Source organism: Ceratotherium simum, chromosome 9 (genome assembly GCF_057802395.1).
Source record: "Ceratotherium simum simum isolate JZ-2026a chromosome 9, ASM5780239v1, whole genome shotgun sequence".
Taxonomy (NCBI): Eukaryota; Metazoa; Chordata; class Mammalia; order Perissodactyla; family Rhinocerotidae; genus Ceratotherium; species Ceratotherium simum.
Window position 1 is genome coordinate 66907924 of NC_141908.1, and position 22859 is coordinate 66930782.

Here is a 22859-nt window from a genome sequence, read left to right on the forward strand (position 1 = left end):
AATTGCTTTCATTGTCATTGCATTCATTTGGGGGAGGCTTCGTATCAGTTCTGAAATATGCAGTGAGGGAATGGTTACTTTCTGTGTGGTTATAACAACAGTCTGCAGGGCTCAAATGTTAAAACTCTTTTGCAGAGGTGGGCCAGAATTCATCTTCCTACTGAACTTAATCTGTCATTCTTAAGCCTCACTATCATTGTACCCATCACTGAACACTCCTTTTGTTGATCTTGAATCTGTGAGAAATGGTATAGAAAACAGGTTGATATTAAGAACTAGTAGTGTGACTAAATCATTATTATTATATTATCATTATCCCTGGAACATTATTCCATTGAAATTGCCATGTTTCAGAGCATTTTAGGAGTTCTGGAGTGTCTTCAGTGGTTAAAAATAATTGTCCTTGGGGCCAGCCCTGTGGCATAGCCGTTAAGTGTGCATGCTCCGCTGCTGGGGGCCCGGGCTCGGATCCCGGGCGCGCATTGACGCACCACTTTTCCGGCCATGCTGTGACAGCGTCCCATGTAAAGTGGAGGAAGATGGGCACGGATGTTAGCTCAGAACCAGTCTTCCTCAGCAAAAAGAGGAGGACTGGCGTGGACGTTAGCTCAGGGCTGATCTCCCTCACAAAAAAAAACATTGTCCTTTAGCAGAGAATTTGATATATCAGAACACTGACATGAAAGATTTATCAGAGAATTTTTCTAATTCCAGAATTCAAAAATGCCACTGCACCCTGTGGTGTCCTCCATGAAATATGGCTGTATTCAGAATTCAAAGTTTAAAGCAGCTTTAAGATGGTTATTTAGCAATCAGCCAATCTGGTTTACGGCTCATTAGTTAAGTAAATTTTTTCCACAGTGGTTTGTTTGTTTGTTTTTGTTTTATTTTGGCTGAAACAAATTTGCAAATTGTTATAGATCATGGACTTTTAAGTTACCTGAGAATAGTCAAAACTGTGAAAGCTAAATCTGTTTTTTTAGCTAAAACTCGTTTGGTGCCCAGTCTGTTAATGAGTAATATTTCATCTATCAAAAACGTGACATGAAAGAATAAAAATCAGTAAGTTTAGTTTTCTTATGTGGCCCGTAAACCACCTCTAAAGGACATTCCAAAAAATGTTCTGGAAATGGCAACGTTCTTAAATAATTAAGTCGCCTTCCCAGATGACTGCTTTAAAGATAACACTCTTCAATATTTAGATTCCATTCTGTCTATAAATATGTAGATTGTTAATGTCTATCCACATACTTAACTAAAAATGCAGATTCCTAATGTCCCTGACTGACAAGTGATTCACTAGGTCTGAGATTTAGTCTAGGAATCTGCATTTTTCATATCTCTCCAGGTGATTCTGCTCACCACTCACATTTGGTGACTACCCCATATACTCATCCCATGATTCCTCAATTGAAAGGGTAGTTGCCAATAACTGTAGCAAAACTTTTCTAGCCATTATCAGTGAGACTAGTGAGTCTTAACACTGGCTGCACATTAGAATCACTCCAAGGAACTAAAAACGTAAGATTCTCTGTAGTGCGGCCTAAGTATTTACTTATATATTCCCTAGTTGAGTCTAATGTGCAACAAGAGTAGAAAGTGATCTAAAGTAAAGATCCTAGTCATTAGTCTTTTGGAGTCAGCTGTGGAAACTTCAAATGCTATACTCTAATCTGAGTTCTGTTCATGGTGGGATCTAGTGTTACTCTCCAGTACTTGGCACATCATAGGCACTCAGCATGTGAAAATCTAGTTATCTATTACGTAAAAATGTGAATCAGGCTTGGAAAGATTCCCTGTGACTGGCTCCTAATAAAATATATATAAATATATCTCCTCTCTTCATTTGTTTCATCTTTGTTCCACAGTCCAAAACCAGTCTCTGGTAGAAAATGGTATAAATCACACTGAAATACGTTTCTCTGGTTTAAAAACAAATTAATATTTACATATTATCTGTTATGGTGTCATTTCTTGACTGTATGTAATTGATTCATTCAACAGCTAACTGAATGCTTACCATGTGCCAGATGCTATTCTGGTTGCAGAGAACAAAACAGACAATAAATCCCAACAGTAAGCAGACTAGATCAGTCATATGATACAATAATATGAAAGGTGTTTTAGAGAAGAACTTAGCAGGAGAGGGGAACAGGTAACATTGGAGGAATACATATTGAATAAGTGGTCAGGGAAAGTTCTGAAAGGAAGAAGAAGAAACTGCAGCTGTGTTGGAAAAGCATACTCGAGAGCATTCCTGGCGTGTTCAAGGAATAGAAGCAGGGAGGCTGGATTGGAGTAAGCCAAGGAAGAATAGATAATATAGAGCCTTGTAGGACATTGGAAGGACTTTGGTTTTTACTCTGAGTAGATAAAAAGCCATTGAAGAGTTTTGAGCAGAAGAGTGACATGATCTGACTTAGTTGTAATAGAATCACCACCTTCTTTGTTGAGAATAGACTAAAGGGGGACAAGAGTGGAAGTAGGGAGAAGAGTTAAAGGGTCATTGCTCCTAACACTTAGAGTATGAAACATGATCATGGCTTTAGACTGGTTGGTAGCGGCAGAAGTGGTGAGAAATGATTGAATTCTGGAGGGGTTTTTTTTCCTGAGGAAGATTAGCCCTGAGCTAACATCTGTTGCCAATCCTCCTCTTTTTTTGCTTGAGGAAGATTAGCCCTGATCTGACATCTGTGCCAGTCTTCCTCCACTTTTTTATATGTGGGTCACTGCCACGGCATGGCTGACAAGTGGTGTAGGTCCGCACCCAGGAACTGAACGCAGGCTACCGAAGTGGAGTGCGTCAGACTTAACCACTAGGCCACAAGGCCAGCCCCTGGATATCTTTTGAAGATACAACCAACAGAGTTTGCTGATGGTTTGATGCAGGATATGATAGAAGTCAAAGATGACTCAACAATTTAGTCTAAGGAACTGGGTAAATGGTAGTGGCATTTCCTGCAATGGGCAAAATGGGGAAAGACTAAGTTTAGACAGGAAAATCAAGAGTTCAGGGTTTGGGTATGTAAAGTGTGAGATGACTGGGAAGGGTAGAAGAATCAAGAGTTCAGAGCATATAATAAGCAGGCTGGGAAACGGGAAAATGATAGATCAGTGTGTTACAGAATTTTAGACACATTATAAAGCCTAGGAGGATAAGGAGATAGCATAGTAAAATGTAGCTATTTCCTCTTGAAGAGAAATTTTTAAACGCGATGTAAAGAGAAGAGCATGTCAATATTACAGAAAAAGAGATTTGTCCTATGAATGTGTGGCAAGCCTATAGCGTTTCTGAAAGTTCTCAGAGGGTGTGTTGCCTTTGGCTGCTTAGTTCACCAGTATATCATTCCATCTCCATTTTAAAGGTCAGCTTAGTGCCTTGGAATGTAGAATGCACCAGTAAGAAATTTTTTTCTATTTCTACATATATAGAGCATGAATATATATGGGTTGTGGAATTAGACTTCCATTTGAAACTTGTATATTCAGAGGAGTCCAACTTTAAGGTGCATTTTGTTCAAGATAGTCTAGAATTATTATCTTGGCATCTAATGAATTCTAGAGTACTAATTAACAGTTTTATATGAATAAACCCACATCTTCACTTTCTCTAGAGAAGGTTTATATTGATGTAGTTTCCTTTGGCTAGATGTATTTCAGCTGGTTTCAGTGAAACTGCCAAAATCATCAAGCCAGGAAATAGAGGCTAAGGAGCTCTCCTTTGTTTTGGATTACATAAACCAGTCACCCAAGTGCATTGCCTTTGGACATGAGGTAAAATTTGTTTTGTTGGTTTTCATTTTTGTACATAAAATCTCTTTCTTACAGTCTTTCCTCAGCGTTTTATGTTATAGTGATTTAATATTGCCTTGAGTTACAGTATTTTTGTTAGTAACTAAGAAGTGTGTTTCATTGCTTTAGCGTGAAAGATTTTGGTGTAGACTTTTTAGGACCATCTTAATTTTGTATAAACTGTCCTATTGCTCTTGTAAACCCTCTAATTGTTCCGAAAATATCAACGTTTTGGCATTTGTACTGTATTTCTTAGCCTGTCCCACGTAAAAGCCACTCAGATCCTTTTATCTTGGACCGTGTGTCTTTAGAAAATATGACCTCCTTGTCCATAATTAATATGCCCATTATAGAAAATTTGGAAATTAAAAATAAAGTGAAGATATTAAATCTTACCAGTGATAATATTTAAGGAATCTCTTTCTAGACTTTTTCCTAAACGTATAAAATAACTTTTTCCAAACTGAATTAGTATCTGAAGGCTTTTTATGTTTTTTTTTAACTTAACATTGCAGCGAGTGTATACGTAAGTTTTCGTCAGAAATAATAACTGTGATGTTCGTACCATGATTTATTCAGCCGTACCCTGTTAGTAATCACTTCGTTATTTTAAAATCAAGTACCATCAAAAGCCCCTAGACATCATTGTGGTGGCATGTTTATTTAGTCTTAAGTTTTATAGCCTTATTTTGGCTTTGTTCTGAAAAGGGTTAATTTCTTAGAGTAGTGAAAACTCTTTAACATTATTAATATCTTCATTCTTCAGCATCATAGTCATCAGTTAAGTACAAATTAAAATCACAGTGAGGTGCCACTTCACATTTGCTAGAACAGCTAAAGCTAAAAAGCCTGACAACACTGAGAATTGGCAAGATATGGAGCAAAGTTAAACATATAATTGTATGATGCCCGGCAGTTCCACTCCTAGGGAGAGAAATGAGAACATGACCACAAGTAGCATGTACGAGAATGATTAATATTCATAACAGTCCAAAATGGAAGTAATCCAAATGTCCATCAATAAGAGAATAAACAATTCATGATGTATATTCATTCATTGGAATGCTGCTTCATAATAAAAAGGAACTAATGATACACGTAAGAGCATGGGTCAGTCTCAAAGGTGATGTTAACTAAAGAGTCCATACACAAAAAAGTACGTACTGTACCCTTCTGTTTGTGTGACGTTCTAGAACAGGCAGAGAAGTAGACCAGGGTGATAGAAATCAGCAATTGCTGGTAGGGGTGGGGGCTTTGGGGAACAACTGGAAAGAGGAACAAGGGAACATTCCTGAAGTCAAGAAAATGTTCTAAACCTGGAATGTGGTGGTGGTTACATGGGTATACACATATGTCACACATTGCATTTTATTGTATATAAATTATGCCTTAATGGGAAAAATTTAGATCATTATACTTAAAGCTAGAGAGTCTAGTTTTGGGATCTAGGACCTAAGTTATTCTTCTGATTTTCTATGATTATTTTAAAAGTAAGATTATCCTTTCCATAGCTAAACTATTACATAATCATTTTATATTAATATGCTCTTAATCTGCAAAAACAAAATGTATTGTTACTGTGTTAACTTTTTGATGAGAAGGTTTTTTCTAAAGAGTGTTGACTGTTTTTGTGAATGTTATCTCTTTGAAATACCAGGGAGAATATGTTGCTGTAGTACGGGACTTTTACTTGTCTGTTTATTTTTTCAAAAAGAAAAAAACATCGAGGTAAGAATTCCTTTTTGTTAGCTTTATTTTATTTACTCAAGTTTGTTACAATTTTATTTCACTTTCATACCTGTGATCTAAAGCTGTTCCTAAGCTTTGTGTTGCCAGTGACTGTGAAACCACAAGACAGAGAGGTAGAGTTTTAACCCACAGCAGTGAGGTTGAGGAAATCGTTAGTCACAAAAACCTAGGGAGCTTTGTCCGGCCAAAACCCCCTGCACACCTAGATTCTGGTGTGCATCCTTGGTGTCAAAATCGGATGTAGTTTGGTAAGGTTCCCCAGTGATCTTCATTATCATTTTGTGGCTATCAGAGTGAATACAGGCTTTGGGATACCTGGGTTTAAAATGAGTAAAATTTAATCCATTGAACCTCGCTGCACCTCAAATTAACATATATTTAAATGGGGATAGTATCTACCTAATAGAGTTGTAAGGATGAGTAAAATAACCTATTAAAGAGACTGGTGCTGGGCCGGCCCCGTGGCTTAGCAGTTAAGTGCGCGCGCTCCGCTGCTGGCGGCCTGGGTTCGGATCCCGGGCGGGCACCGACGCACCGCTTCTCCGGCCGTGCTGAGGCCGCGTCCCACATACAACAACTAGAAGGATGTGCAGCTGTGATGTACAACTATCTACTGGGGCTTTGGGGGAAAAAAATAAATAAATAAATAAATAAAATTGAAGAGACTGGTGCTAAGCATGAGTAGTCACTCTTCAAGTGACACTGTCCCCTCCTCCCTTTTACTCTGCTATGGTTAACGTTTGTTTTTCTTTGCAATATAATAAGGATCCTGACATCTTTGGACACATTAGCCAGTTGTCTCAGATTTCTTAGGCTAGTTCATACCTCATGCTGAAACTTAGCTTCAACAAGAACAAGAAATTTGAACAAACTTTGTCCAGGCAAAAAGCCACTAAAAGAACTGTCTTTACTTCTGTCAGTGACCTCCATAGACAAGTTATTATAGTAGAATGTTAGTCATGTGAAATTTATATTGTATATTAATAAACGTTTACAAAACACAATTCTCGATTCTTTTTTTGTGAGATCAGCCCCGTGCTAACATTTACCAATCCTCCTCTTTTTTTTTGCTGAGGAAGACTGGCCCTGGGCTAACATCTGTGCCCATCTTCCTCCACTTTAGCCAAGCAGTGTGTCAGTGCGCCTGGGATTTGAACCGGTGAACCCCGGGCCGCTGCAGTGGAGCGTGCGCACTGGACCACTTGCGCCACCGCGCCGGCCCCAAAATTCTTGATTCTTGATCACAATTTTTTTTTAAACCATGCATTTATATTTAATGAACTCTGAGAGCTCTCCAGTTTTGGTTGATAAGAATGAGAACTCCCTTTTCCTTAACTACATCACCACTTACGAAGAGACTTTAATAATCAAAGGAAAATTTTTTTCTTCTAGGTTTACTTTATCATCGTCAAGAAATAAGAAACGTGCTAAGAACAATTTTACGTGTGTAGCATGTCACCCAAAGGAAGATTGCATAGCAACTGGTCATAAGGATGGCAAGATTCGTCTTTGGTCAGTTAACTCCTGAAGTGTGTGGTGATCATTTATGTACTATTGTGTATTAGTCCTGTAGAACTGAGCTCTCTTGGGGTCCAGGAAAAAGAGTAGCACAGAAAAGCCACCACTGGAAATGGGGATTGGGCTCTGCTGACATCCTCCCTTTCTCGTCTTCCTGTGCTCTTCATTGCATGGACTTACTATTAGAATTTCCAACCATGGGCTTGTAGCAGGGGTAAAAAATGCTATTTTGCCTATAATTGTTTTATTGAAGAGAACTTTTTTGCAAGCCTTTAAGTAAAAAGCAAGGAGTGACAGTAGTGAATATCAAACTAGTAGGACACCATGATGGCCTGTTGTTTGTGGAAGTAACTCTGGTTAGAAAGTAGAAAGTGTACTTTTTGCATGTTAAGACCTGTAAGCTTGATACCTTGGTTTATTATATTTGGCATACATTATGTTCGTGATATTTGGCATGCCATCATTTTCCTAATGTATGCCTTTGGTGAAATTAAGAATTTTGGTTTTCTCCAATAGGAGGAATTTTGATGACGATAAGAAATACACATACACATGTTTACATTGGCACCATGATATGGTTATGGATTTGGCTTTTTCGGTGACAGGTAAGTGCAAGTTTAATAATTAAAATGAACTTTTGAAGAATGTGAATCAAGTATTTTAATTCACTGTATTTATAATTTGAAAGATTAGAATTGCATGGGCCAAATGAGCTGTGAACACTTGTCTGCCATCCCTGCGTTCTGGGCTTTGCTCAACACAATACCATGTACTTTAGGTTTCAGAGCCTTTCAGAGTATCAAGGTGTACACCTGTGATGAAGTCTCTGTTATTAACATAAAGAACCTGTTCAAGTTAAAATGTATATCTACATAGCTAAGTGCGTCTTGCCCGTAAGTGTAGCTATAGTTTATCAGGTGCAAATGACTATGCTAGTGCTTTACATCATTATCTCGTTTAATCCTTGACCCTATGAAATAGGTGACATTATTCTCATTTTACAGCCCAAAGAAGTGAGATTTGTAGCTGAGAACTAACTTGCCTCAGTTCACACGGCTCGTAATTGGGGTTTGCACTTGGTCTGATTCAGAAGTTTATGTTCTTAACTGTTAGATTGCCTTATTCACATTCACAGTTTTAAACTAATTCAGACCTTTGTTCCATTGAAGCTGCATGAGAGCGTGGCTATAGTGATTAAAAATCTTCCTTGAAGATAGGATGATCTTCAACAGAAATTTGGAGAAGGACATTTTGTCTTGGTTACTTTTAGCACCCTCATGCCCATGTGGTGAAAATGATGTGGGCATATTTTGACTGGTCCTGAGAAAAGGAGGCTAGATGCTTGAGAAGATTTTGTGCTTGGAGAAAGTGATTTTTGTTTCTGCAGATCTTCCTAGAAACTACTGGGACAAGTCTTAGATAGTACCATGTGCTCTACATCCTTATAGGGTTACTGGGTTTAACTCACTGGAGCCTCAGAAAGGAGGAGGCACCTTCAGCCTATTTGTGCTTTGGGTTGGGGAAACAGTGACTGGTGTGTGGGGTTGGGACCCAGCCTAACACACTCAGAGTAGTACAACAGGAGTACAGTTGTGACATACAGAAACTAAGAATAGAAAGAGAATGAAAAGGATGTTAACCCTCTAGATACAAGATGTAGGCTACTCTTATCTTCTCCACCCTCCTCCATCTCATCCCTCAGAAATACAGATGCGTGTGTGTGGCATGCATATGTACATTTGTGTGTAATGTGCCAGGCAGAGTCTTTCTTCTCTACCTAAGGTCGTTTCTTCTGCCCTTCCTCCTCAATTTTTTTTCCTCTGCTGTGGCCTTTGCACAAATCAGGGCCGAGATGAATTGATATTTGTTGTCTCTGTGACTTTTCTCTGCTGGGTTGCTCTTAGCCGTCTTGTCCACCTCCTCTCACACTAGTTAGCAGTCACAGCTTTCTGTGGTGGCCTTACTTACGTTAAGCCCTGGGACATTCAAGATTGGCCTTTTCAGGTGGAGTTTGGGGAAGAAGAAATCTCTAGTTAGACTAGTTGGCACTCAAAGAAAGGAAAAGAAAGAATACAGAGCACTGCTGAACCAGGGCTTGGGTATAGGAGGTACTGCAGGTAACCTGGGCTGTAAGAGACTTGAATTCCTGACGTTATATTTTTAAGCCTTATGAATACTTGTAAATGAGAAGTAATGGTAAATATAGTACATCATTGGCAGTGAAATGTCAGCATCGACCCTGTATAGGTATAAGAGTTAATAGAAGAAGAAGAAAAAAATTAGTTGTCTGTGTAAACAAAGTACAAATTATAGTTGTTCTGAGAACTGTGTGAGGTAAGGTGACTACGAACAGCCTAAACTGTTGGGGCTGTGCTTTGAACCCAGGCGTGCTGTGTGTGAGCACTGAAGCAGTTACATCCTTCTTTCCAATCCTTCAGCCTTTCTTGTCTCATTTCAGAGTACTAGGACCTCTAGTTAATGTTGAATGAAAGTGATAATAGTGTTCCCAATCACAGGGGGAAAGTGTTCAGTATTTTACCACTTAAAATGATATTTGCTGTAGATTTTCTCTAGGTATGCTTGATGAAGGATAGGTATCGTAGGTATCCTAGGTAGCTGAAAGTTTTTATCATGGGTGTAGAATTCTAGCATTTACTTTTTCTGCATCTGTTAAGATACTCCTGATTTTTCCCTTTATTATGTAAATGGAATTAATTGCATTTATTTTTCAAATGTTAAAATAATCTCACATTCCTGCAATAAACTCAACTCTGCAGTGACATCTTATCCTTTTAATATATCATTGGATTCAGCTTGCTAATATTTTGGGGGGGAATTTTCATCTGTCATAAAATTGGCCTGTAATTTTCTTATACTGGTTTTGATATAGAATTATGCTGGTCTTGTGAAACAAGTTGAGGAGTGTTGTTTCTTTTTTGTTACCTGGAAGAGTGTAAAATTGGTTTATTACTTCCTTAAATGTTTGGAAAAATTGACCAGTGAAGGAATCTGGGCCTAGAGGATGTTCATTTCGTTTTTCTAGTTATTGGCAGAAGAGTTGGTCAGCAACAGACTAGTCATATTATTAGAAAGGAAAATCCCTAAACCAGGATCTTTAAATCTTTTGTCTTAAGAGTATAAAAGATATGAAGACACTTGTTTGCATGTTTTTCAAAATAGTTTATTGCTCTAACATGGTAGGAAAAATTAAAATGTTCATCATATTTTTCTTTCTGTTTTTCTTCCCCCAAACACTCCTCTTCATTTCTGTGAATGGATGAGAAGGCACCAGTCTGCTGAGTGGTGGCCGTGAGTCTGTGCTTGTTGAGTGGCGCGATGCAGCAGAGAAGAATAAGGAGTTCCTCCCCCGTTTAGGAGCTACCATTGAACATATCTCAGTCTCGCCAGCGGGGGATTTGTTCTGTACTTCTCACTCTGATAATAGTAAGTCTGAATTCGCTGTTGTGAGGAAATAGAATTTGTGTAATGCCTAAATTAACTAGCATCTGTAGGGAATGGAAAATAAGAGACTAAAACTAATTGAGAAGCATAAGATTTAATGAGCATTTTTTCTTCCTTCCTTCCTCTTTTCTCTACCCTTTTGTGCCCCTAGAACCCAACATTTTCATAATTGTTTTTATGAAAATGTGGGGCTAAGTGTGTTTGGTTATTGTCATGCCACTTATATTTCTAAACCTTTTCATGAAAGGATGATGTGGGGAAGTAAAGGGCAGGTTTTGAAGTGGGCATTTTGCTTTCACAAATATAATGGCATTTTCAAAAGAGCACTAGGAGGTTCTCCTTAGATATAGCCGTTGTCTCAGTGTGGGAGTCCTGTGGATTCTTACTGAAGAGGAGGCATCTTGTATTCCTGCAAAACTTTTTGCTCATGCTGTTACTACTCAGCCTAGATGTAGATCCCATAGCCCATTGCCTCCTTTCTTTTCAAAAAAGAATATAACTGTGGACAATCCATTAGTGCAGTGACTCATTTCAAAGTAAACTGTCTTTTTTAGGGTTTATAAGTTTCTGAATTAACTCTTGAAATATACTCATAGGCATGGCTGATGAAACTTAAAGACTCCAACAGAAAAGCCCCCATGCCCACCTGTGGTTTTTCAGCTAAATCACCAAATATATTCCTGATTTTCCAATAACACTCAGGGTAAATTGAACTTACTCAATTGTTTCAGAATGTTAAAAATTCAAGTGATTTTATTTTACCTTGAAGTTCTGATCTATTTTTTTTTTAACCCACAGAGATAATAGTCATTCACCGAAACCTTGAGGCATCTGCAGTAATTCAAGGCCTCGTGAAAGGTATTGCAGAACCCAGTGGATTTGGAATCATGTACATTTTAAAAGTGAATATTTGTTCGATTTCAACTATTTGTCACTTTTTTTACAGACAGCAATATCTTTACTGGTTTGATGATTGATCCAAGAACTAAAGCTTTGGTTTTGAATGGAAAACCTGGCCACTTGCAGTTTTATTCTCTCCAGAGTGATAAGCAGTTATACAATGTAAGATTTTGATTCATTAACTAGCCTTAAAAGTAATGAAAGCTCTTTACAGCACCACTGGGGTCAAGTAACTTATTTAGTAGCTTCTAAAACAAGATCCTGTGCCTATGTTTACTTGCACATAGTCAATATTATCTTTGGTTACTTCAGTTGTTTACAACATAATTCTGTCGAGGCCACAGTTACAGGTTAAGTATACATGTAAGCCAGTTGCCACTCTTGTGCTAGCTCTCTCTCTGTTTTACTCTGTTTCAGACTGCACTCTAATTAGCTGTCACACACATTTGTGTCTTTGTGTACAAGTAGAAGGAAATGAGAATGTGGGGATTGACAGTATAAATATGTCTCTGCTTTGTGGTGAAGCAGTGTCATATGTATATACTGATGATGAAATTTTCAGTGTAGATTAAAGGAATATTTCTTATTAATCCTGATAAATGCAGTCCAGACTTCCCATTTTTTTTGTGCCCCACGGTACAGATTTCTATCATAGCACCTGTAACACTTGATCTCTTTCCTTCCATTGCTTTTAAACCCCTCAAAGAAAGGAAACTTATTGATCTTTGTACATTTCCAGTACAATGCCTAGAAATAATAGGCACTAAATACATATTTAGTAAATAGATGAGGAAATTGGATAAAAGAAACAATCATAAATAAAATGCTGGCCTACTTACAACATTGCTATCTTTTTTCACTTCTTAAAAATTGTAGGTTTTATTTTTGATCTTCTTGTTTTTAGCGTTGTGGAATCTAGCCTTGAGATTTCATGTGAAGCTATTTGTTCATAGAAACAAGAGAAAAACATTACTGTAAACTAAAGGTTCTACTGTATCATATAAATGAATCATAGTCGTCACTAAAATTCAAGGTCATAGGATAATCACTACTGAATTGGTACTATGTAATGTGCTCTCTTTTTTAATGGCAATTTTGATGTCCATAACTAACAGTTAATTTTTCCCTTTATCTAAAAATCTATTACTGTAAATTCTAGAAGTTATGTTTGTAGTTAATGACCATTGCTTGAAAGCTTTAACATTTATATATGTACATTAATAAGTATTTTGGATTTATTTTAACCCATCAGTTAGATATTGTACAACAAGAATATATCAATGATTACAGTCTGATCCAAATTGAGCTAACAAAGGCTGCGTTTGGCTGCTATGGTAACTGGCTTGCAACGGTGGAACAACGTCAAGAAAAGAAAACAGAGCTTGAAATGCAGATGAAACTGTGGATGTATAATAAGAAAACACAAGGGTAATACTACATATGTAGCCATTTAATTTCAGAGTAGAAAATATTTGACTTTCTATTTTGTGATTTCAATTGTTGGTCTTTAAGATGTTTCGTTTTGATAGGTTTTGGATTTAGAGAAATGAGGGAGGTGTTATTTTTCTAATAAAGCCTTTAAGCTTTCTGCTCTGAGAAAGTCTTGGTGTCCTCCAAGTTATAATGTCATCTCAATGCGTAAATGAGGAAACATGGAAAACTGACACCCCCAAGGACATAATACCTAATTCCAGGCAAATCCAGGATTAGAATCCAAATGTCTTAGTTTTTTTGCTCTTTTATTAACAGTATGCTGCCTTCTTTGGAAAAATGGCCGTGGCAGGTGGTGGTAGTGTAGCATGTGTGCTTTGAGTGGATGAGGAGCCCACTGGCTTCTCACACCATGGTTACAGTAGCCATTTAGCACGTCCTTGCTGCTTGCCTGGAACTAGGCTTCGTGCTTTCATGCCTGTTGTCTTATTAGTCTTCACAGGAACACTGTAAGATAAGCTTGTTTTCCACATTTTACAGGTGAGGAAACAGGCCCAGAGGGATTAAGTGGTTGTCCCTAGTCACCCCTCTTACATCCTGGAATTTTCAAAATCACGCCACTATCTTGCCCTGATGTTCTTTTAAGAACACAGTGCTAGCATAGGTTATCTTTCATTCACAGCAGAGCCCTGTCAAGCTGGGAACAAGCTTTGAGGGGTAGCTTGGGTGACTGTAAATATTAAATATTGACCAAGGCAGTTTGAATAGGTAGTTTTCTTTCTGTATTTTCTTGCCAAAAGTAGGGGCTATTGCAGTCATTCCATTTTTTGCTTACTTTCAAAGGTAGGTAATGAGACATCTGGGTTCTATACAATTGTCATGCAGAGTTTAGTATAGTAGGCTTCCAAGTATCATTTTGTAATGACTCCTATTTTATACTCATTTTGTATCAGTAAGTTGACACTACATAATCGTCTCTATATTATGTAAGTTGCATGAGGACAGAGATGATGTGTTAGAACTTGGCATCCTGTGGCGATTAGAGATAGAGCATTCAGTTGTTTGTCATTCTTGGTGATAGTGTATCAGTTGCCCATTCTTAAAGATGCTATTGTAAAATGTATAGTATGTAAGAAATTCTTATGCCCATGTGACAGTATATCGTATTGTCCTGATGTAAGAATAAATTGGTGCTTTCCTTCTTATTAGGTTTGTTCTTAATACAAAGGTTAACATGCCACATGAAGACCACATCACAGCTCTCTGTTTCTGTAATGCAGAAAAATCTGAAAACCCCACCTTGGTTACAACCAGTAAAGATGGTCACTTCAAAGTGTGGATATTAACAGATGATTCTGATATATACAGTAAGTTAATTAAATTTGTCTAAAGAGTGCACAGTTTTAAGAATTGATATATTTATCTCTTTCATGAATTGCATCTGTTCTAGGAGGAGGTTTTCTACCTTGTTTAATTCTATGGGATATTGCCTAATTTTAAAAAGATTTAAGAGTTAGATTTTTACATGCCTTTTTCCCCAAATCTTTACCGTTTTAATGGCACTCTTGAGTAATCATGTGTTTGGTTGTTACAGTCTGTGAGGGTGTGGTAAAAAGGGCTTGTGCGATTAGTCATTGCACTCTTCCACTAGAGGGAGCTCAAGGTCTCCAGGAAGGAGCGCCAAGTTCACATCAGTCAGTGCTTTGTGGCACTTCTGACTAAAGTTTTGGGGAGCAGGTTCTTTGTTGCTTAATTCTTATTGCCTGTAAGTTCCCTATAATGTTATCCAGCATCTGTACCATTTCTGAACTCTTTGCTCTATATTTTCGCAGAAAAAGCTGTTGGCTGGACCTGTGACTTTGTGGGTAGTTATCACAAATACCAAGCAACTAACTGTTGTTTCTCTGAAGATGGCTCTTTACTAGCAGTTAGTTTTGAGGAAATAGTTACAATATGGGATTCAGAGACTTGGGAACTTAAATGTACATTTTGTCAACGAGCTGGGAAAATAAGGTAGGTAAATAATTTGGGGAGTGTGTAGTACTAGACTTTCTGCATAAACTTAACTAATAATTTATGCTTTCTTTAAAGGTAGCTTGTAGGTCAGTGAGGCCAGCAACTGACCAAAATGCTGAGAATCTAAGCATTCTGGGTATATGAACAGTGTACTGTGACTTACCCATTTCTGAAATCAAGTATAACATTTAATTCTTGGCCTACAGACTTTTCCTTTGTAATAAATATTTTTCATGGTTGTGCTGCATAATAATAGAAGATATACATGAGCCTCAGTGGATCAAAACAATGCTTACCTTCTGTATATCCCCATAAAAACGACATTATGCTCAAACCTCATTGTTTCTAAGAAGGGCAGGGGAAGGTAACAGCAGTATCTTCCATTTTACTTCAGGTAACTGGGCATTTGAGGGCAGAATGGCTGATGACTAATGAAATTGTTTCTAATTCCCAGTATGCCTGATTCTGAATTTACTTTGTAAAAATTTCTTCAGAATTAAAATTGCAAATTTACCTCTTCTAGGTAAACAAGCACAAAAAAGCGTTTTTATTAAATCACTGTGCATTTCATGTATATTTTCTCTACATGTGTTAATTAGTATAGTGCACAACATATTAGAGAAAAGAATTGGTCATCAAACCTATTTTCCTGAAGAATCAAAATAGCTAAATAAACCTTTCCTTTTGTATTCCTTAGCCCCTTTTTTCAGCAGAATAATTATAAACAAAGAAATAAGTGTCTATCTAAAAATCTGCAATGCATAAAACTAATACTGTGCCGGAAGTCTGCAGTTCTTTGTAACTGAGTGCGCTGGAACTAACTGTTGCTAACTTCCTTGTGGTTTTAATCTAGGCACCTTTGCTTTGGGAGATTGACTTGTTCGAAGTATCTTCTTGGTGCTACTGAAAATGGTATTCTTTGCTGTTGGAATCTGCTCAGTTGTGCATGTAAGATATTTTTACTATAATGTGACTTGACAAAGCATGTAGGAAGTAGCCATTAAACTTTGGCATTTTAGGACTTCTGGCTCATATACTCATGTCTCTACCCAGAGAATATATAATTTTTCACATAACACATTGCACCACCAAAATTTGGAGTACTAGGCCTGTAATAGACTTAGATTATTTATAAACTGCCTAATTGTCAGTACCTGTAAGTAGACTTCCATTATCCTCACCTTTTTCCACTGTGTTCAGTGTCTATGACTTTCTGTTGCCCTCCATAATCCTCATGACAATTTGAGGACTATTTCTACTAATTTGTGATGCATATTAACCTGCAGTATCCCCAATAGCTTCAAATTTGAATGTAGCCTGCCACAGTCCTCCTAACAAATGTTGACTTAGTGTCATTTTGCTCATTCAAGTATGTGTTTGGAAGACATGGTGGTTGCTTAGTAATCAATGTGTATGATAATATTTTTGTATATTCTCCACAGTGACTCTGGTAAACATTTTGCCCACATTTAGCAGCAGGGAAAAAGCACCAGACTATAGTTGCACTGAAATAATAACTGTTTCATAATTGTGTGGAAGGAGTACTTTCTTTTTCTGCCTCCTGCCCCTTGCTTTAGTGCAGTCTTCCACAGATAATTTCAGTGTGTCTCCATGTGTTACCTGGAAGCGTGAAATCCCTCTTCCTAAGAAAAATAGAATTGATTGTCCCTATAAAGATTGAGTACCTAATTTAAATGACAGGCTTAAAAAAGCTTTTGGTAAATCTGTTCTTAAAAATGAATCACCTTTGTTTTTCCCCAGTGGAGTGGAGTGCAAAATTAAATGTTCGAGTTATGGAACCTGATCCTAATTCAGAGAATATTGCTGCAGTCTCTCGGTCTTCTGTGGGTTCAGACTGTAAGTACAGACCATACTTTAATAGCAAGAGGAGATCTATTACCTAAATTTTCTTTTTAATATCTTTAATACAATTTAAGTCAAACTTGCCTTCAAATCAGATGTTCATTTGAAGCCATTTTGCCTGAGGCACTGCCGTTCCTTTCTTGAATTCTTGTTCCAACACCTGGTTGTGTATGCATTCAGACTTAGTTCTAGGAGAGCTCCAGTACCTTTCTCATTTTTCAACATGCCAATTCCTACTCAGCCTTCAAAATCAATTTCACCCCTTGAAGCGTCCTCAATTCCCCTAAGAAGCTTTAATCATTCTTCCTCTATGCTGTTGAAGCACTTTCTACACATCTCTGGTCTATACTTAAGACAAAATACTGTAATAATATTTCGGTGTCTGTCTTCTGCAGTGGACCTTGGTCTCTGGAGTAAGGATTCTTCTTTTTCCTTTTCCTTTTCATAGCCCTCATTCCTAACCTGCTTGGCATGTAGTAGGCACCCAGTAGATATTTATTGAGTCAAAGCCATCAAAATAGTTATGACCTGGGCCATATACTCAATGGGGTAAGTCCCAGGATTAGTGTGACCTGCCAGCCTGAGGCTAGAACTAACCTTTGCAGGCAAGATGTTATTATCTGTTTGTTTTTTCCCTCTAGTGTTTGTATTTAAACCTAGTGAGCCAAGGCCATTGTGTATTCAAAAGAATATCTCCAGAGAGGAAGTCCAGTGGGGAGTGTTTGTTCCACGAGATGTTCCTGAATCATTCACCTCAGAAGCTTACCAGTGGCTGAACAGATCCCAGTTTTACTTCCTAACAAAATCACAGGTAACCATCCCACCTCAAAAAAGGCAGTCGCTGTGTATATGTAATTTCCAGTTGCTTTAATGTTTGAGAGTAATAGTCAGCCCATAACAGGTAGAATAGTTTCATTAAAGGATATTTCCCAGAAATAATCTAATATGCTCTACAGCAGTTTTACTAGTGTGAATGTATTAGCATGCTTCACCTCAACTTTGAGGCTCTTTAAATGTTGTTTGCATTAACTCCGTGACAGCAAAAAAAAAAAAAAAAACACCTACAATACTTTATATTTATTAGCATACTTGATTTTTTTTTTTTTATTTTTAGTATTTGATTTGCCATAAAGAAAACTTTGGCTTCAGTTTGATCCATCAGTTGAATTTTATTTCATTACCAGTTCTTAAATATGATCTCTCAGAGCAACCTTATAACTGTCACAGCAGTTACAAAATGTGTGTTAAATCTTTTGTTACTTTTCTGTGGGCAGATATATATATCAAGATGAGAAACTGACCTTCTCATTTTGTAACTTTAACATCTGTATTTAGATTTGCACTCTACAATTTATCTTTTGCGTCATTAGTTGATCTGTCTTTTCAGAGTTTATTGACATTCAGTACAAAGTCTCCGGAAGAGAAACTCACACCAACAAGCAAACAGGTATGTTATAGGCACTCACGGGTGCAGACTACATTGCCTCCCTACAAAGATAAGGTTGTCTTTTAGAACTCAGCTGTGGGAAGAACGTTTCATGTTCCCTAAAGTGGAATTAGAAACCATACACATAAAAACTACTTGCCTGTTTCGGGGTATATTACTCTTTTAAAATGTGGTTTTAATTTGTAATTAAATTACAGATCACAGTAATAAATGCTTGCGATTTAAAGAGTCGAATAGTTCTTAAGACTTTTCAGGAAAAACTTTTCTAACACCATTGTCGTTACCCACAAAGATAAATCACTTTCAGCTCTTTTAGCTATAGGTTTTATTTACCTCCATATCTTTAAGAAACATGTTTATATTGCTAATTCTGAATTTTTCAGATTTAGGTATTATCTGTTAACTATGATCTATTGAAGTTGAAGTTGTAGCTCTTTTTCACACCACTGCTCACTGAATACACAACACACACACCTGTACTGTCCCCCAATTTTCCCAGTATAGATAAATCTTAAATTAGGTTAGTATTCATCATTATTACCATGTAAACCAATTCATAGCTGAGCCATGTAGTAATAGACAGATTGTTTTTCCTTTTATCCCCAACTTTTTGTTTTCTCTGAAGTTAATGATTGCCTTCTTTTCTCATTTGCTTAGTTTTCTATTTACTTCTCATCTAATTCACCCCTAAACTCTACTCAAGTTGTGTAAATATCTTCTGTCAATATTTTCAGACATGTTAGGCATTCTTTCGAATCTTAAAGAAGTATTTCCAAGAGCTCTCTGATCTGCTTCAATCTGGACTGATCGCTCTATAAACCTGCTGCACAGTAGTCCTCATAGAATCTACATTCACCATCATTCTGGGGACTCCTTTCACCTCTGCTGTAATAGCCCTAGTTTTCCTCTTTCTTTGGTCACACCCTTGCTTTAATGAAGCACATTCTGTTAGTACATGGGAGGCAAATTTAAGACCTCACGTGTTTGGAAATGTTTCTGTTTTCTCCCACTTGGTCGATTGGGTATAGAGTTGTAAATTGAAAATCATTTTCTCTTAGGACTTTGAAGGTATCATCCAATTATTTTATAGCTTGGGGTGTTACTAGAAGTCCAATACCATTCTTATTCTTGATCCTTTATCTGTAACCTGGCTTGTTTATTTTCCTCTGAAAACTCATTGAATTCATTGAGCAATTTTTTGTTTTATCATCTGTTCTAGATGCTTGGGATACATGAGTGAACAAAATAATCAAGTCTTTAAACTTGTGGTGTGTACAATCTAGCAAGAAGTTACAGACAGTGACAAGCATTAAATAAGTAAAATATGTAGTATTTTAGAAGGTGATAAAAATTACAGGGGGAGGAATACAGGAAAGGAGGGTATGGAGTGCAGCTTCCCATTTTATATAGGGTGGTCAAAATAGGCCTTGATGAATGTTGGCTTTCCCTCTGAGTAGAGCCCTTTGGAGAGTTTTGATCAGAGAAATGACTGAGGAAGAATTACCTTTTTGCCTTCGTTTTTTCCTGGAACTCCTGTTATTTAGTGCTAGACCTTCTAGAATGGTGCTTTAATACTCTTATTTTTTCTCCTATTTTCTTTCTGTTTTCTGGGAGATTTCTTCATCTTTTATCATCTCATTTTCTACTTTTTTTCCTCTCTCTTGCATGGTCCATTTCCGTTTTGTTTTGTTTTCAATGTATTTTGGTCTCTGTCTTTCATTTTGGAGGTTTTCATCAGTCTGATGAGTCTTGGCTGTCTGCTCTTATTTAAAAGTGAGCAAAAAAGCCATTTGGAAAGTCTCTGCCTGGGTGGAATTTATCTGCTGGCCTCCACTATCTGGCTATTTTGAGAAAGTCTCCAATGTCGTTATTTTTAGGTCTTTTTCTCTTAAGGTGGTCAAATTGCCCAGATAAAATTCTTGTAAATTCTTGCCTGCAGGATGTTGACCTGGTTTGAGAAGGACCCTGTAGCCCTGTATGAAGTAAACACACACACACACACAATCTACACACACACACACACACACACATCCAATCTAAAGATGCACTTCTGTTTTGCACTCCAAAGAATATACTTCCAGCCCTCTGCTGGGGCTGAGAAAGAGATCTGGGAATCTGAGTGCTCTCTAAATAGACTTTCAACCAGGCTACCTGGTGAGTTTTTTAGCTCTTTACAGAGGTATTAATACCATCAGTACCAGTGCCTGAGCACTGCAGGATTCTGCAGGATAAATCGGGATGCTTCTTTCCACGGCCAGCTTCAATCCTGCTTTCTCAGGTCTACTAAGTTACTTATCACTCTTCAACCTACTTTTGCGCTTCCAGCATGCTGTCGTTTACCCATTCTCTTTATCACTGTGGGTTTATGCGCTTTTGAAAATTCCTTTGCTGTCATTTTTGTAGGATTTTGGGGAGAAGCACTACTAAATGCTTATTTTATTCTGTCATATAAGTGTCCACTGTTAGCTTTTCCCCTAGTAAGTGGGCTACTAGGCCTCAGTTGTTTTACCTGTAAAATGAAAGAATCATATTACATAATTTTTAAAGTTCCTTCCATCCCTGACATTTTATGACTCTGTAGTATTTCTTACTGAGTCAAGAGAACTTCCTCCTTTTTATTCAAGTAATTTTCATTTATCTTAAATCCTTATAGCTACTAGCAGAAGAAAGTCTTCCGAATACCCCATTTTATTTCATACTGGGAAAGCACAGGCAACAGCAGCATGAGAAATTAAATGCAGCTTTAGAGAATGAACTGGTACAACTACCCTTAACAGAAAACATACCTGCAATTAGTGAGGTGAGTAGCAATTAAAACAATGTGGAATAGATTAAATGCATTTAGAGTTTTTATACAATTAATCTGTAACAACTTTTGAATAATCATTTGTATACTATGCAACTTTAATACCCAAACCGAGTAGCATAAACTTATGATATCAGATTATTGTGGCCTGACCTGGGGTGAGGGGAGGGGTTGTCGTTTGCATAAAGGTAGGAAGGTGGGAGTACATCTTTTCTTTGGTTTGGTTTTTCTGTGGGGAAAGCTTGTTGTGTTCGGCATTTACTCTTTTTAAATGAAACCCTGTTTTTCTGTTTTTACTCCAGCTTCTTCACACTCCAGCCCATGTACTGCCATCCGCTTCTTTCTTGTGCTCCATGTTTGTAAATTCATTGCTGCTGTCTAAGGAGTCTAAGAGGTAAAGCAGTTCTTAAAACAATGTTTAGATATTCTGTTTTGGGAAACAGGATAGTTTGTGTTATCCTCCATGAGAATATTCTTCCACTGTATTTCTCTTTATAATAACCCATAATTTTTTTTTTTTTTTTTTGGTGAGGAAGATCAGCCCTGAGCTGACATCCATGCTAATCCTCCTCTTTTTTGCTGAGGAAGACCGGCTCTGAGCTAACATCTATTGCCAATCCTCCTCCTTTTTTCCCCCCAAAGCCCCAGGAGATAGTTGTATGTCATAGCTACACATCCCTTTAGTTGCTGCACGTGGGACGCCGCCTCAGCATGGCCGGAGAAGCAGTGCGTCAGTGCGCGCCCGGGACCCGAACCCTGGGCCGCCAGTAGCGGAGCGCGCGCACCTAACCGCTAAGCCATGGGGCCGGCCCCTATAATAACCCATAATTTTTAAAGTGTACCCAATAGCAAGATTTTTATTTACTTTGTCCATGTGATTATATTTCTACATCGGTGTCTTAAATTAGGAAGTTATTGTTTAGGAATGTATTTTTAAATAGTAATTGTCTATATTTTATTCTGTTATTGTTAAAGTGCTGAAGAAACTCCCAATGATGTAGATATGGAAGAAGAAAAAGAAAGTGATGATTCAGATGAAGAAAATGATTTTACTGAAAAGGTCCAGGATACAGATAACACAGATTTGGGAGAAGACATTATACATCAGTTGTCAAAATCTGAAGAAAAAGAACTGAGAAAATTCAGGAAAGTGGACTATAGCTGGATAACTGCTCTTTAAGCCTTAGAGATGAGGGAGGGTTCTTGCACTTTTTTTTGTATGTTGATACTCCAAAAACATGTATTTTAATGTTTTTTCTGTTTTTAAAATAAAATATTAAATATTAACTGGCTTTACTTTTTAAATAACTGGTAATATGAAGCTGTATTTGCGTCTTGCTTTACTGTTGCTGGGAACATTCAGATACACAACATCGCATTTTTATTTTGAGTCGCATCAGCCTTATAAAATAGCTAGATATTTTCTTCACAGGTGATACAGCAGAGCTGGGACTTGAATTTATATAGCATATGTCCCCTTATCTGCAATTTGGATGTATAAAATGTTTTGAAAATCAAAAGGTTTTATTGATGATATTGTCAAGTTTGACGCCAGAATTTATTTGGTGGGCAAACATGACCTGAACTGATGTGAGGTTTTCTATAGTCCTGATTCATCCATCTTAAGTGTATTTATTTCTCTTGAAGAAATTTAGAGAAATGATTTGATTATGTTGTGTTCCACAGACCTCTTGAGGGTATTATATAATAATGTGGGCTGCCTAAAATCTGAAAAATTCTAAATTAAAATCACCTGGCCCCAAGCCTTTCCCATAAGGGCTCGTCTACCATACTTAGAACTGTAATTTTCATGACGGCGGTGAAAGAAGGGCTGGTATCACTCTGTCACTGTTACAGCCACGTATGCTGAGTCAA

At 37.4% G+C, this 22859-nt stretch overlaps 1 protein-coding gene across 1 annotated transcript in view; it reads left to right on the top strand.

Annotated features, from left to right (window-relative positions):
• WDR75 (WD repeat domain 75) overlaps positions 1 to 22271 on the top strand; it is a 31184-nt gene extending 8913 nt beyond the window's left edge. Inside the window, exons 5-21 of the mRNA XM_004426723.3 lie at positions 3650 to 3774; positions 5450 to 5520; positions 6934 to 7053; positions 7576 to 7664; positions 10345 to 10503; positions 11320 to 11379; positions 11468 to 11583; positions 12674 to 12849; positions 14062 to 14219; positions 14685 to 14865; positions 15722 to 15816; positions 16630 to 16725; positions 17373 to 17542; positions 18119 to 18178; positions 20832 to 20978; positions 21287 to 21378; positions 21960 to 22271. Of these exons, the coding sequence (XP_004426780.1) occupies positions 3650 to 3774; positions 5450 to 5520; positions 6934 to 7053; positions 7576 to 7664; positions 10345 to 10503; positions 11320 to 11379; positions 11468 to 11583; positions 12674 to 12849; positions 14062 to 14219; positions 14685 to 14865; positions 15722 to 15816; positions 16630 to 16725; positions 17373 to 17542; positions 18119 to 18178; positions 20832 to 20978; positions 21287 to 21378; positions 21960 to 22164 (2120 nt within the window). The 3' untranslated portion in view covers positions 22165 to 22271. The remainder of the gene's footprint in view (positions 1 to 3649; positions 3775 to 5449; positions 5521 to 6933; positions 7054 to 7575; positions 7665 to 10344; positions 10504 to 11319; positions 11380 to 11467; positions 11584 to 12673; positions 12850 to 14061; positions 14220 to 14684; positions 14866 to 15721; positions 15817 to 16629; positions 16726 to 17372; positions 17543 to 18118; positions 18179 to 20831; positions 20979 to 21286; positions 21379 to 21959) is intronic.
• Positions 22272 to 22859: the final 588 nt, after the last annotated feature.